At 34.4% G+C, this 14334-nt stretch overlaps 3 protein-coding genes across 3 annotated transcripts; all 3 read right to left on the bottom strand.

Annotated features, from left to right (window-relative positions):
* Positions 1 to 469: 469 nt before the first annotated feature.
* On the bottom strand, positions 470 to 3880 carry LOC135132553 (cytochrome P450 9e2-like). Its single transcript, XM_064060680.1, has 4 exons — positions 3258 to 3880; positions 2713 to 3208; positions 2198 to 2654; positions 470 to 2150 (listed from the first exon to the last, which is right to left on the bottom strand). The coding sequence occupies exons 1-4, from the start codon at positions 3452 to 3454 to the stop codon at positions 1714 to 1716; spliced, it is 1587 nt and encodes a 528-aa protein (XP_063916750.1). The 5' UTR covers positions 3455 to 3880; the 3' UTR covers positions 470 to 1713.
* Positions 3881 to 4201: 321 nt separating this feature from the next.
* On the bottom strand, positions 4202 to 6941 carry LOC135132551 (cytochrome P450 9e2-like). Its single transcript, XM_064060678.1, has 5 exons — positions 6754 to 6941; positions 6274 to 6698; positions 5731 to 6226; positions 5225 to 5681; positions 4202 to 5176 (listed from the first exon to the last, which is right to left on the bottom strand). The coding sequence occupies exons 2-5, from the start codon at positions 6471 to 6473 to the stop codon at positions 4740 to 4742; spliced, it is 1590 nt and encodes a 529-aa protein (XP_063916748.1). The 5' UTR covers positions 6474 to 6698; positions 6754 to 6941; the 3' UTR covers positions 4202 to 4739.
* Positions 6942 to 11305: 4364 nt separating this feature from the next.
* LOC135132549 (cytochrome P450 9e2-like) lies at positions 11306 to 13672 on the bottom strand. The gene is made up of 4 exons (XM_064060676.1): positions 13241 to 13672; positions 12692 to 13187; positions 12175 to 12631; positions 11306 to 12118 (listed from the first exon to the last, which is right to left on the bottom strand). The coding sequence occupies exons 1-4, from the start codon at positions 13438 to 13440 to the stop codon at positions 11682 to 11684; spliced, it is 1590 nt and encodes a 529-aa protein (XP_063916746.1). The 5' UTR covers positions 13441 to 13672; the 3' UTR covers positions 11306 to 11681.
* Between the last annotated feature and the right edge of the window lie 662 nt (positions 13673 to 14334).

Here is a 14334-nt window from a genome sequence, read left to right as displayed (position 1 = left end):
TCACGAATCTGTTTTAAAAAGTTTTCCAAATACAGACGGATTTGCTCTGGCAAAAACTTGTTCTCAGTGACCCGCAAGATATGTTCGCTTCAGGAAAAATCGGAGGTAACAAGAACGCCCAAATCGATGTAAGATTCCGTAGTGGACGAAAATTTTTGGGAAATGATAGAGGAAGTAACATAATTTGCCCGTCTTGCGCAGACTTTGGAAGGATTTTGACACCAAGTACAGATACAGATTACATTGATACATGTAATTGTTCAAAAAAAATTTTCTTAAAATTGTTACTACGATAACATTAAAATTCTAATAAATTCTTATTTTGTAAGTTGCATTTCTAGATAATTATTATTAAGTTGAACTTAAACAATAAGTGTTATTTTGTGATACACAAATTTCTCTACAACAAAAATTAAAAATATTTCTAAAATAGCCATAAGGAGCGGAATATTAAAAAAAAACAACGCCCAAAAAATAATACTTTACTTATGTTTTACCTAAACAGAAGAACACAAAAGTTCTACTAAAATTACCTGGACTTCATGATTTAATAGTATACAGTTTTAACAGCTTTTTAAATGTTAGTTTCGCTTTGTTAAAATACTATTATTATTAAGCATCACCAAATCCAAACAATTTTAGCCTAATTATGCATCGACATATAATAGTTATTTATGTATTAAGGGCATAATCAAGGAGATTGTGGCACGAGGGAATGTTTAAAGCCCGACGAAGGAGGGCTTTTAATTTCCCGAGTGCCACAATCGACAATTATGCACGTGGTACATACAACGTTTTATTCTATTTTAGTTTCTAAACTATTTTTAACGAAATATTGAATATTTTCGGCAAGACTGTGTGAATTGTGCCGATGCGAATTTTAATACATAGCTGGCTATTATTTTGATGTTGTTATGGATACCACGTTGATTATTTGATAATTCGTTTTTCAAAATGTAAATTAAAGAAGCGGAAAACCTTTATTCAAACGAAAGTTTAGAAGAATTTGAAGTCGGTCAGGTAATGATTTGATAAAATATTATTATCCAACTTAAGAAAAACGTTGAATATCGAAGCCTGTTTGAATAATTAATTGATTAGTGTAAATGAACAATCAATTGTTGCTTAGCAATTTTTGACAGATTTGTGCTAAAAAGGCCAATTTAAGCCCGCATTTGGGTGCTTATAAATAAGATTATGGTTCTAAAATAGAATAAAATATTATTACAAAATTAAAAAACATGTACAGATATATATTAGAAAAAAAAGCATAATCAGGTAAATTCTCACCTTACGAGATTGTAATGATGTACCTACATGTTATCACCTGACGTTATCATGAGATAAATCTTAAGTATTAAAGTTGCGGCGGAAATAAAGTTTTTTATCGAATTAACATAAAATTTATCAATGGATCATATCCTGTTTTGTTAACAACGATAAAAATATCACAATGTTAAATTTGTAATCAAACCATGTGTCAGCCGTTATTCAAAAAACATTTAAGAACCAACGTTGCCACTATGTGGCTAGTCATTAAAAATGTATAATAAATTAAATGATCGTGTTTTATAATGTTCTACATTTATATTACAAACCGCAAGCGCTAATTTATGTTAACACAAATGTTTCTGTGTTTACATGCAGAATACAGATTTTTGACATTATACAATGACAAACACATTTTAACATAAAAACCATCAAATGTTTTAGTTACTTTACGCGACGCTGAAGACCCAGCCAAAAACCTTTCTCAGGCGCCATATTTATGGCTTTCTTACTATAGCGAATCGGAATTTGTGTTTTCTCAATTGGAATTAATTCAAAATTGGACAGAATGTTATAAAAAAGAAGCTTAATTTCCATCAAAGCAAATCTCGAACCAATGCAATTTCGTGGTCCTGATCCAAAAGGAGAGTACGTATAAGGTTTAATTTTATTTTTGTTTTCGTCATTAAAGCGTTCGGGATCGAAACGTTCTGGTTCTGGATAGTATTGTGGATCTCTTTGAATTGCGTACACCGGTATAAATATCTTATCACCTTTATTTAAATGAACTGGTTTCTCATCTGGTGTGTTTGGTTCGATCGTGTAAGATTTAGTGCAGATTCTGTCAGTGGCTATGGCATTTGGATATTCTCTCAAGGACTCTGCAAGTCATAGATTAAGAAAAATCGATTATCATGATGATACTTACCTGATACAACCATGTCCATGTATTTCATTGTAGTTAAAGCTTCGTACGTAACTTTTCCGTCACATTTTTCGTTCGTGGCGTCTACTTCGTTCCTAAGCTTCTGTTGTATTTCTTGATTGACGCCTAATTCGTAAGCCATAAAGCACATAAGTGAAGAAACAGATTCGAATCCAGCAAAGAAGAATACCAAACCCTGAGCAGTAATGTCTTCGTCTGTTATGTCATACTTTCTCAATTTCTGGTTTTTACCAACTTCTGATTCTTCTACAGTAGCAAATCCAGTATCCGGTAAAGTAGTTTGGTCATCGTCGTTGTGTTTATTTTTCCTAGCCTCAAGTAACAACCCAATCATATCAGACCGTTTGACACCGTATTTTTCTCTGCTGTCAATATTCTCTTTGATAATTCGTCCAAAAAAGTTCGTCATTTTTTTAGGGAAGAAAGCCACTTTGAAAAACTACAAATAAATTACTTACTTATAAAATTCAAACTGACTGAGTCAAAACTGATCTTACTCTAAGAAGTTTGGGCAGTATCACGTACCCTAGAAACACCATAATTGTCCGCAAATTTGTCAAATCAGTCGCAAATTTTCCCATAGTGTAGAACACGTTATTGGGTTCTTTCAAAGAATCAGATTCAAAACCAAACACAGTATTAGCAATGACGTCATTTGCAAACCGTGAAGTAACGTCTTTCATTTCCACTTCAATTACATCTTCACTTTTTTCAAGGAAATGATTTACAAATTGTTGTCCATTTTGCGACATTAATGAAAACATGTATTTCATTTTGTTGCTGGTAAAAGCTGGGCTAAGAGTGGATCTCATCTCCCTCCATTTCATCCCCTTAAGTGAAAATAAATTCCTTCCAAAAAGGCGATCGGCTTCTGGATCTACAAAACCCACATGATCCAAAAAATGGTCAAAATCTTTTACCGTAATTTGCTTGATGAGTTCTGGGTCTCTTATTAGAAGATATGGTCGAAGAGACTGGTATATGCCGATGTACCTGAATTTTATTTAAATAAGAATTTTTTATAATACACAGTTTTACTTGCCTTAGATTCGTAGAGTTGTACAGTTTTTCTATGAATTCAGGAGGTGATAGTTTACGCGACATTATGGGCCAGAAGTTTCCAAAGATAAAGAAAGGTTTTAATTGTGGTACTTCTTTCCTAGTCCAATAGCTGTAACACCGACTCAGTACCCAGTAGCCAAGTACCATTAGTACCCCAGTGACAATAAATATCCACATTTTTTTTTTTTTTATTATGTAACACCAGCAAAACGAAGACCACAGTTTTTATCTTTTATTAAACCACGCACTCGTGCTATACAAATAATATTTTGGAGTTTTATAATTATTAAGTGCTGTCCTTGATGAGATCAACCGATCGTGTTGTAAATTTAAAAGCGAACAGATCCGACGCGACGCAACTTGCGTACTCAACCAACACTACTCCAGCAACAATAAAATTTATTCATGCTAACATTTGATTACTAATTTCGAATATTTCACCGTGTACGATGACTGTAATGACACATTTTGGGGAAAAATAACACGCGAATGCAAGTATTTTTAAACAATTTAGATGTTTTAAGTTATTTTTAGAGAACGCTTACATGAACTGATTTTCGAACCACACTGAATTGAACTTATCCAGCTTAATTAGAAACATCAATGTGTAAAATGCGCAGGAGATTACGCAACACTAATCATGATTAGTTTATTTCCAATTAACAGGATAGAAGACAGATTTCGCAATTTCTCCAATTTAGTGTTCTTTTTTGGCTCTTATCTTTAAGTTTTAACACTGGAAAATGTGCAGCTAGTTAAAATGCGTGTAATAATTATTATTATTATGCATGGTTAAGACCCACTACTGGCCCAGAAATGACCTGACTTGACGATCTAGGAACCAAAAAACTTAATTTGTTGAGAAGGTCCTCTGACGTCCTCTCAGTCAATACCAAAGTTTACAGAAAATTATTACCATTAGATTAATATTATCGTGGACTCGAAATAAGAGGGGAATTTTATGTTTATTTGGGTATTATTAGTTGCGTGTTATTTTCTTTCAGCTTTAATTTTTCTTACAGCTTGAATTTCAACATTTATTCTAGAAATTGGCGCTCCTGAGCGAAGTGTTTCCGAGACCACATTATACTGATTTTGGGCATATTTAAGATGCATGTGCTTGTTGCTCTTCTCATGTGTGCTTTATTGTATGTGATCTGGTGTTTTAGATCTATGACATGGTAATCTGGCATAAAAATATTAGATGGTATTCAAGCTTGTCACGTTTCAGTTTTTATTCACGCTACATTTGCGAAGCATTTCTGACACTATTTGATAAGTTATAAAATACAATAGATTAAATTCTTTTGCTTCATAATACTATACATTTGTACCTAACACCTACAATTAATTTATGTTGACACACATGTTTCCCTGAGTATTTACGTGCAAAACACGGTTATTTGATATCAAACAATAATATCATACATCTTTGTTAGACAGAAAGCATTAAACATATTAATCATTTGACGCGACGTTGGAGTCCTAGCCAAAAACCTTTCTCAGGTGACATATTTAAGGCTTTTCTGTTAAAACGAATTGGAATTTGTGTTTTCCCAATTGGAATTATTTCAAAATTGGACAGAATGTAGTAAAAAAGAAGCTTGGTTTCCATTAAAGCAAATCTCGATCCAATGCAATTTCGTGGCCCCAATCCAAAAGGAAAGAATGTATATGGTACGATTTTATTTTTGTTCTCGTAACTGAAGCGTTCAGGGTCAAATCGTTCTGGATCTGGATAGTACTGCGGATCTCTCTGAATTGCATACATTGGTATCCCTATCACAGTACCTTTGGCTAAATGAACTAGTTTCTCATTTGGTGTTTTTGGTTCGAGCGTATAGGGTTTAGTGCAGATCCTATCACTAGCTATAGCACTCGGCCATTTTCTCAAGGTCTCTGTAAATTATGCATTGAGAAAAATAGATTAAGAAGAACAATCCTAACCTGATAAGACCATGTCCATGTATTTCATTGTGTTTAATGCTTCATACGTAATTTGTCCATTACACTTTTCTTTCGTAGCATCTACTTCGTTTCTTAAGTTCTCTTGTATTTCTTGATTGACTCCTAATTCGTACGACATATAACACATTAGTGAAGAAACAGAGTCAAATCCAGCAAGGAAGAATAGAAAAGCCTGAGCAATAATGTCTTCATCTGTCAATTCACTCTTCCTAAACATTTGGTCTTTACCAATTTCTGATTCTTCTACCGTAGCAAAACCAGTATCTGGTAAAGTACTGTGTTCGTCGTCATTGTGCTTACTTCTCATTGCGTCGAGTAACAAACCAATCATGTCAGACCGTTTAGCACCATATTTTTCTCTACTTTCAATATTTTCTTTGATTATTCTCCCAAAAAAATTCGTCATCTTATCACGAAACAGCGTCACTTTGAAAAACTAAAAATCATTTTTTTTTAAACCATAAAGAATTTAAAATTGTACTTACTTTAAGTAGTTTTGGCATTATGAGGTAACCCATAAATACCAAAATTGTCCGAATATTTGCAAAGTCAGTGGCTAACTTACCCATTGTGTAAAACTGGTTATCAGGTTCTTTCAAGGAATCGCATTCAAACCCAAACACCGTGTTAGCAATAACGTCATTCGCAAACCTTGAAGTTACATCTTTCATCTCTATTTCAATTACGTCTTCATTTTTTTGAAGGAAATGCTTGATAAATTGTTCTCCATTTTGAGACATTAATGAAAACATGTACTTCATTTTACTGCTGGTGAAAGTTGGACTAAGGGTGCATCTCATCTCCCTCCACTCCATTCCATTAAGTACAAATAAAATTTTTCCACAAATGGGATCGGTTTCTGGGTCTATTAAACCTACATGATCCAAAAAATGATCGAAATCTTTTACTGTAATTTGCTTGATGAGTTCTGGGTCTCTTATCGTCAGAGTTGGTCGTAGAAACTGATATGTGCCGATGTACCTGTTTATACTTGGATAATTTTCTTAGTATACCTCAGTTATACTTACCGTAGATTTTGGCCAGAGTTGTATATTTCTTGTGTGAATTCAGGAGGTGATAGTTTACGCGAAATTATAGGCCATAAGTTCCCAAAGATAAATATTGGTTTTAATTGTGGTACACCTTTCCTAGTCCAGTAATTCAGACGTCGATTCAGTACCCAATAGCCAAGTACCATTAGTACCCCAGCCACAATAAATATCCACATTTTTCAGAATTATATTACATCCAAACGGAAACCACAATTTTTGTATTTTATTTTCACCAAATTACTCGTTCGTGCTGTACATAATAATGTTAATTTACCCATTTATCAGTGCCGTCCTTGATGAAGCCTACTGATGGTACTCTAGATTTAAAAGCGACCAGATCCAACACGACGCAAGATGCATACTGACAAACACAACTCCGACGACAAGAGAATTTATTTATGCTAGATTTTATAAATCTTTATTACCATTTCTGAAAATTTGACAGTGTACTAATACCTTTTGCGATGGCTTTAGTGATACGGTTTCGAAAAAAGAACGTACGAATGGCAGTATTTTTTAACGATTCAGATGTTTTGCGTTATTTTTAAAGCACGCTTGCGTGAACTGAAATTTAGAGCTCCGCTGAGGGAAACTAGTGAAACCTAATTAGGGACAATGCGTAAAATGCGCACGCGAAAATGAATCAATAATGGTTCATTTTTTTTATCATCACACGGGTAAAACACAGATTTCACGTCAATTTATTATAAATGTATTGTTTTTTTGGCCTTACTGATAAGTTCTTGAATTGGAAAATGCGATTATTGCTCTTAATTGTAGTTGGAATAACTGCGAGTTAACTAACCTCTTGATTAAAAAAAAGTAATAAACACGAAGAAAATAACAGAAATTGTCATTAAGTAACTGGATGATAATACGATGGTGCGGCAACAATTTTAAGTTATTAACATCGAGAAATCAACAAATGTGTCTCAGAGTTGGTTGTGATGAGAGTGGAATTAGAGTGCCTCGTCGTAGTCTGTCATCTAAAAAAACCCGAGGCACATTATACTCTATACCCTATCTTCGCAAAAAGGCAGCATGTCTTTTCCTTCAAAATGGATCAATGTTTAGGAACCACTAATGAACAATCTAAAATCTCGAGTAAGAAATTACGAAGTTTAAAAATACAATAACTTAAGTAGATTCGGGCCAAAACTTTAAACATCGTTACTAAAAGTAATAATGTATGTACCTATGTACTAAAGTAAGTTAAACCTGAATAAATTAATTTCCGCCATGAATTATATACGAACACGGGTTGACAAGTTCACCAAAGTTTCACAATATTTTAGATTAAAAAACGCTAATTAACTGGTCTTATACTAATTATACTCATTGAATGGGACAGTGGCATCGAATGCGATTTATCTTTCTGTAAGCAACTGCACTTTCATGAAATTAGAAACAAAATTTTACGTATCAATTTAACACGTGTTTACACTGACATACCAAAACAAGAATGAGGGTGAAGAGACCCTTTAAGATCTAAGTGCGCAACAGTCTAAACTGTCAAGCCTCCTTACACACTGAGCATGTGTAATAATTGCCTACGCCAAATTAGAGAAAATGATGCCGATTCTGACTCAAGGCAAGCGAGGTCAATGATTTTCTTATTTTTCAAATTCAGTTTCGAGGTGTTGTTTTTTTAGTGCTAATAATTTTCAAATCGGGACACCACATGAGAGATAGTATTTCATCTAAAACAATTTTAAATTTCCATTTGCCAATCTTGTCATCTGCAGACGGCAGTTTTTCAAAGCAATTTGTTGCCAATTGTACGGAATTTAACAATATTCCCTATTTGTAAAACCATTTCTACAGTTATAGTAAAATGTACTGAACTACTTAATTAGCAATTACGACGGCAAGTTTGTGTTAACAATTTTTTTTTTGTGGAATTTGCATCTTCTAACATTTTATTGACGAAATTTTGGCATGCAATGCATTTAGCAACGTTCTTCGTCTAGTAATAACTGGCTACGAAAGTAAGAATAAATTGAGTAACATTTCTTTATATATTTATATATGAAGCTCGTTATTACACATGTCTTTCATAAATATTATTACATCCAAGAGGTCACTGATTTGTTCCGCCTTTTTTGAAGTGTGTAACTGAAACGGCAACGAAAAAAATAAAATAAAAAAATGTTTCGGAAACAATGTACCTACTATTAAAAAAGAAAAAAACAAGAAAATGTAAAACACACTTTAGTGATGGTTTGTATACTACAAAGGACTAAGAAAGTTCTACTAGAATTGTCTGAACTTCATGTTTCAACCCTAATAAACACACTTCGGCATCGCGGAAGTGATTCTCATTGCCGTCCGATCGCCAGCGCTATTATAGTCGTAGCCTATAATTTCGGGAATTCTTAATAACATTTACTACTTTTTTTTGGTTTTCCTCAATTATATGAGTTCTCCTAGATGTTAAAATGCTTTAAAAATTAACAATGACCAGTCATTACACCTTACAATTTTCGTGATGATCTTGATTAGATAATGTTTAGAGTATTTTAAAGTGTCTTACTATAAAATAAAGTTATTAAGTACTGAGATAAAAAGTGGAAGTTGGACGGACAGAAAATTCGTAAAGGTGCCTAATTTGAACCTGGTCTGGCATCTCAAATTGGACCGGTTCAATTTAAAGCGAATCGCCACGTTTGGCTCCTGTGGTGTGTTCAATCATATTCAGAATATAATATTTCCAATATTAACAGATTTATTGTCACGAAATTTTAAATATAACTTGTCCATGACTTGTAGGATAAAGCGCAATAATTGATTATCGTCTTTTTCTACATTTTAGTGAAATTTAAGTCAATACCTTAATTATTTATGAAAATTTCGGGACGCGGATTTCACCACTGTTTTCAGCTTACAAAACTATGTAACTGTTTCTTCTTCCTTTCACTGACAAAAACGGTCGACAATGTTTTCTCTAGGATTCATATAGTTTTGTAAACTGAAAATAGTTGTCAAAACCTCGTTCCAAAATTTCCGTAAGAAAAACGGAGACTTTTGATTTTTAAAGATGTGATGCAAAATTTTTACTGAAATAAAAAAAAATGTGTGTTAATGATAGAGACATTGCATTCTGAAAATGTATTAAAAATCCCACGAGCCAAAAGGCAGCCTTGTATGTAATTAGAAATCTTGTTCATTTCCAGAATGCTCAAAAGTGCCGGCGTTGAATTCAGCACGACCTTGAAACGGCTATTGTCGGGGTCGGGCTTAATGAGTGCCAAAGGAGATTTGCAGTGCCGAAAGTGACTCTAAAGAGACACTTAAACCACGAAAATAAAGTAACCAACGATATCAAGAAAGTCATTACGTTTACCAAAAATCAAGAAGAAGAATTAGCAAATTATCTTCTACAATTTGAAGAGAGTCAGTATGGTTTAAATAAAATTATAAAAAGATAATTCCCCACCATTTTAACCGTGAAAAAAAATGGCTGGCAAAAAATGGTCCTATGGATTTATGAAAACTACCCTTACGTAACCAGAGTCAACTTCGATTGCTCGGGCAAAAAGCTTTAAAAAAACAACGAGTCATGGACTTTTTTGATATTTCAGAGCGACTTGTAGACAAATATAAAATTACATAGAACACCATTTTCAATGTAGATGAATCAGGTTACAGTACGGCTCAAAAAAGAAAACAAAAAATCATTGCCCAACGCGATAAAAGACAGGTTGGGGGAATCACTAGTGGAGAAAGAGGAGTGCTTACTACGGTAGTGTACTGCGTAAATGTAGCAGGCCTTGACATTCCACCGATGATCATTTTTAAAAGAAAGCGACGTGCTCCAGAACTAGGAATTGGAGCTCCTCCATGTAGACTTTCTGGCAGTGGATATATTAATGGTGCTAACGCTGGAACTCCGATATCTGTTTATAATGTGGTAGCATTGATAGGAGAAGCGTAGGGTCGTGCAGCCACTGTTGGAACTGCAGCAGGAACCTTCAGGGGTGCAAGAATTTGGCAGTAAACCGTCATAAATTCTAAGATCATGACTTTGCACCATCTACTATTTTACAATCTGACGCAGCGGAAGACACAGAATCTCCCACAGCAACCTTACCTCCACCAGTTGATTGTATGGTCACTTCTTTCCCTGACCAAAAGCAAAATCGCTCCTTACTTATCTTACCCTTACCATCAACTAGTTACGTTAGAAATATTAGCGTCTCTCCTATTTTAACCAGATATTCGTCAGAAGTATTACATTCCCCAGTTGATCATAGCGTCACTCCTACTCCAACTTATTAACAAAGCTGCTCTTCACTTAGTTCACCCCTTCCATCAACTAGTTGTGTCAAAAATATGAGCGAATCTCTTATTCCGTCTTGCAGAAAACATTCCTCGCCCCTTCAGTCAATAAAAAAACAGTTCAGTTTGTACGAGATTCCGCCACTGCCGACCGGAGACAAAAAGACATGTGAACGACAAGACAAGGCATCCCAAATCTGCTATGGAATTAACAAACACACCATATAAAGAAGAATTAGAGTAGAAATAAAGTGAACAAAAAAAATAAAACAAAAAGGCACGTCGCGGGAAAAAATGTGATAAGAGAATTATTTGGAAAAAAATATAGGCATAACCCGTCAGACAAGTTCCGAAGAGGAAGAGAATGACGAAGGAAACACAGAGTGCCTGTACTTTAGAGACACCTACAAAGGTCACGTAGTGGAGAGCAAGTAGCCGCTGTTGGCGTTGTTATCGAGCACAGTTGGTATGGAGAAACCTTCTAGAGGTAATATCGCGAAGTATTGGCGCGAAATTAGACACGTGGTTCCTTGTGCAGGCGGTCTACAGAACTTTTAACCCCGGAAGCTGAACAAAACAAGGTAAGTGACCTTTTAGTGCGTTTGTCAGCTTCAATCCAAAAAAATTTAATTTTCGGAATTGTAAATCGCCGCGAAAAAAGATGTTTTCCATCATTAATACTAAAACATTATTTATTTTACCTTTTCATAACATTTGTTAAAAGTTTGTACATAACAAAGACTCTATATATTTTTTGTTACTTTTTTTTAATAAAAAATGACAATTATAATGCAGATTTTGTGCAAATTAACCGTGTAACAATAAGTTAGTAATTGCAACAGCATTCAACTTTGTGTTGACTTAAGATCAACTTTGTTAATAGATGTTAATTACTACATAATATCACATTATTAAGTAATGTTAAAAAGTCGTATGTCAGTTCTCCATTTACGAAGCATATTTTTGGCATCATCTACTTTGTTCTTAACATATAGCAAATTTATACATTTGCACAAGAAGACACCCACTATTAATTTTATGTTAACACCAATATTTACAAGCAGATATATGTTCATTAACACAAAACTATCCAAACCATCAAAATGCTACTTTACGCGACGTTGAAGCCCCAACCAAAAACCTTTCTCAACCGACATATTTATAGTTTTTCTGCTAAAACGAATCGGAATTTGTGTTTTCTCAATTGGAATTATTTCAAAATGTAACAGCATGTAGTAAAAAAGAAGCTTAATTTCCATTAAAGCAAATCTCGAGCCAATACAATTTCGTGGTCCCAATCCAAATGGAAAGAACGTATAGGGTTTGATTTTGTTTTTGTTCTCGTCACTGAAGCGTTCAGGATCGAATCGTTCTGGTTCTGGGTAGTATTCTGGATCCCTTTGAATTGCGTAGACCGGTAGAAATATCGTATCACCTTTATCTAAATGAACTGGTTCTTCATTTGGTGATTTTGGTTCGATGGTGTAGGGTTTAGTACAGGTTCTGTCAGTAACGATGGCATTTGGCCATTTTCTTAAGGCTTCTATAAATAATAATCAAAGAAAAATATAGGTACCTTATTAATATTACTATTATTACCAGACACCACCATATCCATATATTTCATTGTTGTTAAAGCTTCATACGTTATTTTTCCATTACATTTTTCGTTCGTAGCATCTACTTCTTTCTTAAGTTTCTCTTGTATTTCTTGATTGACACCTAGTTCGTAAGCCATAAAGCTCACAAGCGAAGAAACAGGATCGAATCCAGCAAAGAAGAATACAAAAGCCTGAGCAGTAATGTCTTCATCTGTTATTGTAGTCTTTCTTAGTTTTTGATTTCTGCCAATTTCTGACTCTTCTACCGTAGCAAAACCAGTATCCGGTAAAGAACTGTGATCGTCGTCGTCGTGCGTGTTTTTTCTTGCTTCAAGCAACAACCCAATCATATCAGCACGTTTAGTACCGTGTTTTTCCCTACTTTCAATATTTTCTTTGATTATTCTTCGAAAAAACTTCGCCATTTTGTCAGGGAAAAAAGCCACTTTGAAAAACTGTAAATAGATACATTAGTTAGATACCCAAAAACGTATCTAACACAAAATTGTACTTACTTTAAATAGTTTGGGCAATAAGATGTACCCCATAAACACCAGGATTTTCCTTATACTTGTAAAATCAGCAGCAAATTTTCCCATTGTATAAAACTCATTATTAGGTTCTTTCAGAGAGTCACTTTCAAACCCAAACACAGTATTAGCAATAACGTCATTTGCAAACCTTGCAGCAAGATCTTTCATTTCTACTTCAATTACGTCTTCATTTTTTTGCAGGAAATATTTTGCAAATTGTTCTCCGTTTTGTGACATTAAAGAAAACATGTGCTTCATTTTACTGCTAGTGAATGTTGGACTAAGTGTAGATCTCATCTCCCTCCACTTCATCCCGTTAAGTCCAAATAAATTTCGACCAAATAGAGGGTCCGCATCTGGATCTACGAGAGCTACATGATCCAAAAAGTGATCGAAATCTTTTACTGTGATTTGCTTGATGAGTTCTGGGTCTCTCAACATAAGAGCTGGTCGAAGAAACTGGTATATGCCGACGTACCTGATTGTTATTAAATATTTTGCTTTAATTTTGGGAGAGATAATGGCGCTTACCTTAAATCTTTATCAAAATTGTACATGTCTTGTATAATTTCAGGAACTGATCGTTTACGAAGAATCATAGGCCACATGTTTCCAAAAATAAACGTTGGTTTTATTTGTGGTACCCCTTTTCTAAACCAGTAACTATGACGTCGACTCAGCACCCAGTACCCAAATGCCATTAGTACCGCAGCGGCAATAAACACCCACATTTTTTAAAAAATTATTATGTAACACCATCCACAAAGAAAACCACAAATTTTATATTTTATCTTCACAAAACCAAACACAGCGTTCAATGTTTATTTAATCAGTGACGACTGCTGTCCTTGATGACATCCACATATGTGTGAACAGATTCGACGCGACGCAGCCTAAAAAGCAACTCTGACCACAATAAATTTTATTTAAGCTAGTTTTTGTACCAATTTATTACTAATTCTGAAATTTTGACTGACTATTAATACGTTCTGCAATGACGGCAATGATACAGTTGGGAAATAAAAGAATGTGTATATATTTTGGCATATTGCTTATTTTTAGCGCGCGTTTACGTGATCTGAAATTTCGAACTATGTACTGAGGGAAACTTGCGAAACCTAATTAAGTGCATCAGCGCGTAAAATGCGTATTAAATCACGAATCAGTAGGAATTAGGTTTTTTCTTATTAAACGGACTGAGTAGAAGACAAGTTTCACAGTTTACTGAATTTGTTGGTTTTTACGCATCACATGCTTCTTTACCTCCAGTTTAAAAACCCACTCCAATTTTTATTTAATCTTCTGGGGGTTATTATAACAAAAAAATCAAATCGGGATTCGTTTAATTGTAATTTAAGGGTCCCCAGTCGTCGTCCGCAAAATCGGTTCCAGTGAGAAGAATTATTTTTTGTAACTATGCAACCCAAAGTACCGAGCCATCGCAGGTACCGACCCAAAAACACGAGAGATCATAGTCACTGTCGGGTGTCTGTCATAAAATGCAAATCGGTAAACAACACCAGATAAGCTTATTTCTTTTCAAATGAAGGGTACAGGGAAATAACCATCGAAATCCATTTGTATGTATTTTGAAAGAAATTGAGTTGAAAGTTTAAAATGCTGCG

Source organism: Zophobas morio, unplaced genomic scaffold (genome assembly GCF_036711695.1).
Source record: "Zophobas morio isolate AGI-343-1 ecotype UQ-CSIRO unplaced genomic scaffold, CSIRO_AGI_Zmor_V1 ptg000021l, whole genome shotgun sequence".
NCBI lineage: Eukaryota > Metazoa > Arthropoda > Insecta > Coleoptera > Tenebrionidae > Zophobas > Zophobas morio.
This window is presented reverse-complemented; position numbering and strand designations above follow the sequence as displayed.

What these genes read in the sequence shown, in the direction of transcription:
- LOC135132553 (XM_064060680.1), bottom strand. Translation starts at nt 3,454, where the DNA reads ATGTGGATATTTATTGTCACTGGGGTACTAATGGTACTTGGCTACTGG. An exon ending in TACAACTCTACGAATCTAAG is followed by an intron (nt 3,209 to 3,257) that starts GCAAGTAAAACT and finishes AATAAAATTCAG; the next exon opens with GTACATCGGCATATACCAGT. An exon ending in TACTGCCCAAACTTCTTAGA is followed by an intron (nt 2,655 to 2,712) that starts GTAAGATCAGTT and finishes ATTTATTTGTAG; the next exon opens with TTTTTCAAAGTGGCTTTCTT.
- LOC135132551 (XM_064060678.1), bottom strand. Translation starts at nt 6,473, where the DNA reads ATGTGGATATTTATTGTGGCTGGGGTACTAATGGTACTTGGCTATTGG. An exon ending in AACTCTGGCCAAAATCTACG is followed by an intron (nt 6,227 to 6,273) that starts GTAAGTATAACT and finishes AAGTATAAACAG; the next exon opens with GTACATCGGCACATATCAGT. An exon ending in CATGGACATGGTCTTATCAG is followed by an intron (nt 5,177 to 5,224) that starts GTTAGGATTGTT and finishes CATAATTTACAG; the next exon opens with AGACCTTGAGAAAATGGCCG.
- LOC135132549 (XM_064060676.1), bottom strand. Translation starts at nt 13,440, where the DNA reads ATGTGGGTGTTTATTGCCGCTGCGGTACTAATGGCATTTGGGTACTGG. An exon ending in AATTTTGATAAAGATTTAAG is followed by an intron (nt 13,188 to 13,240) that starts GTAAGCGCCATT and finishes AATAACAATCAG; the next exon opens with GTACGTCGGCATATACCAGT. An exon ending in TATGGATATGGTGGTGTCTG is followed by an intron (nt 12,119 to 12,174) that starts GTAATAATAGTA and finishes TATTATTTATAG; the next exon opens with AAGCCTTAAGAAAATGGCCA.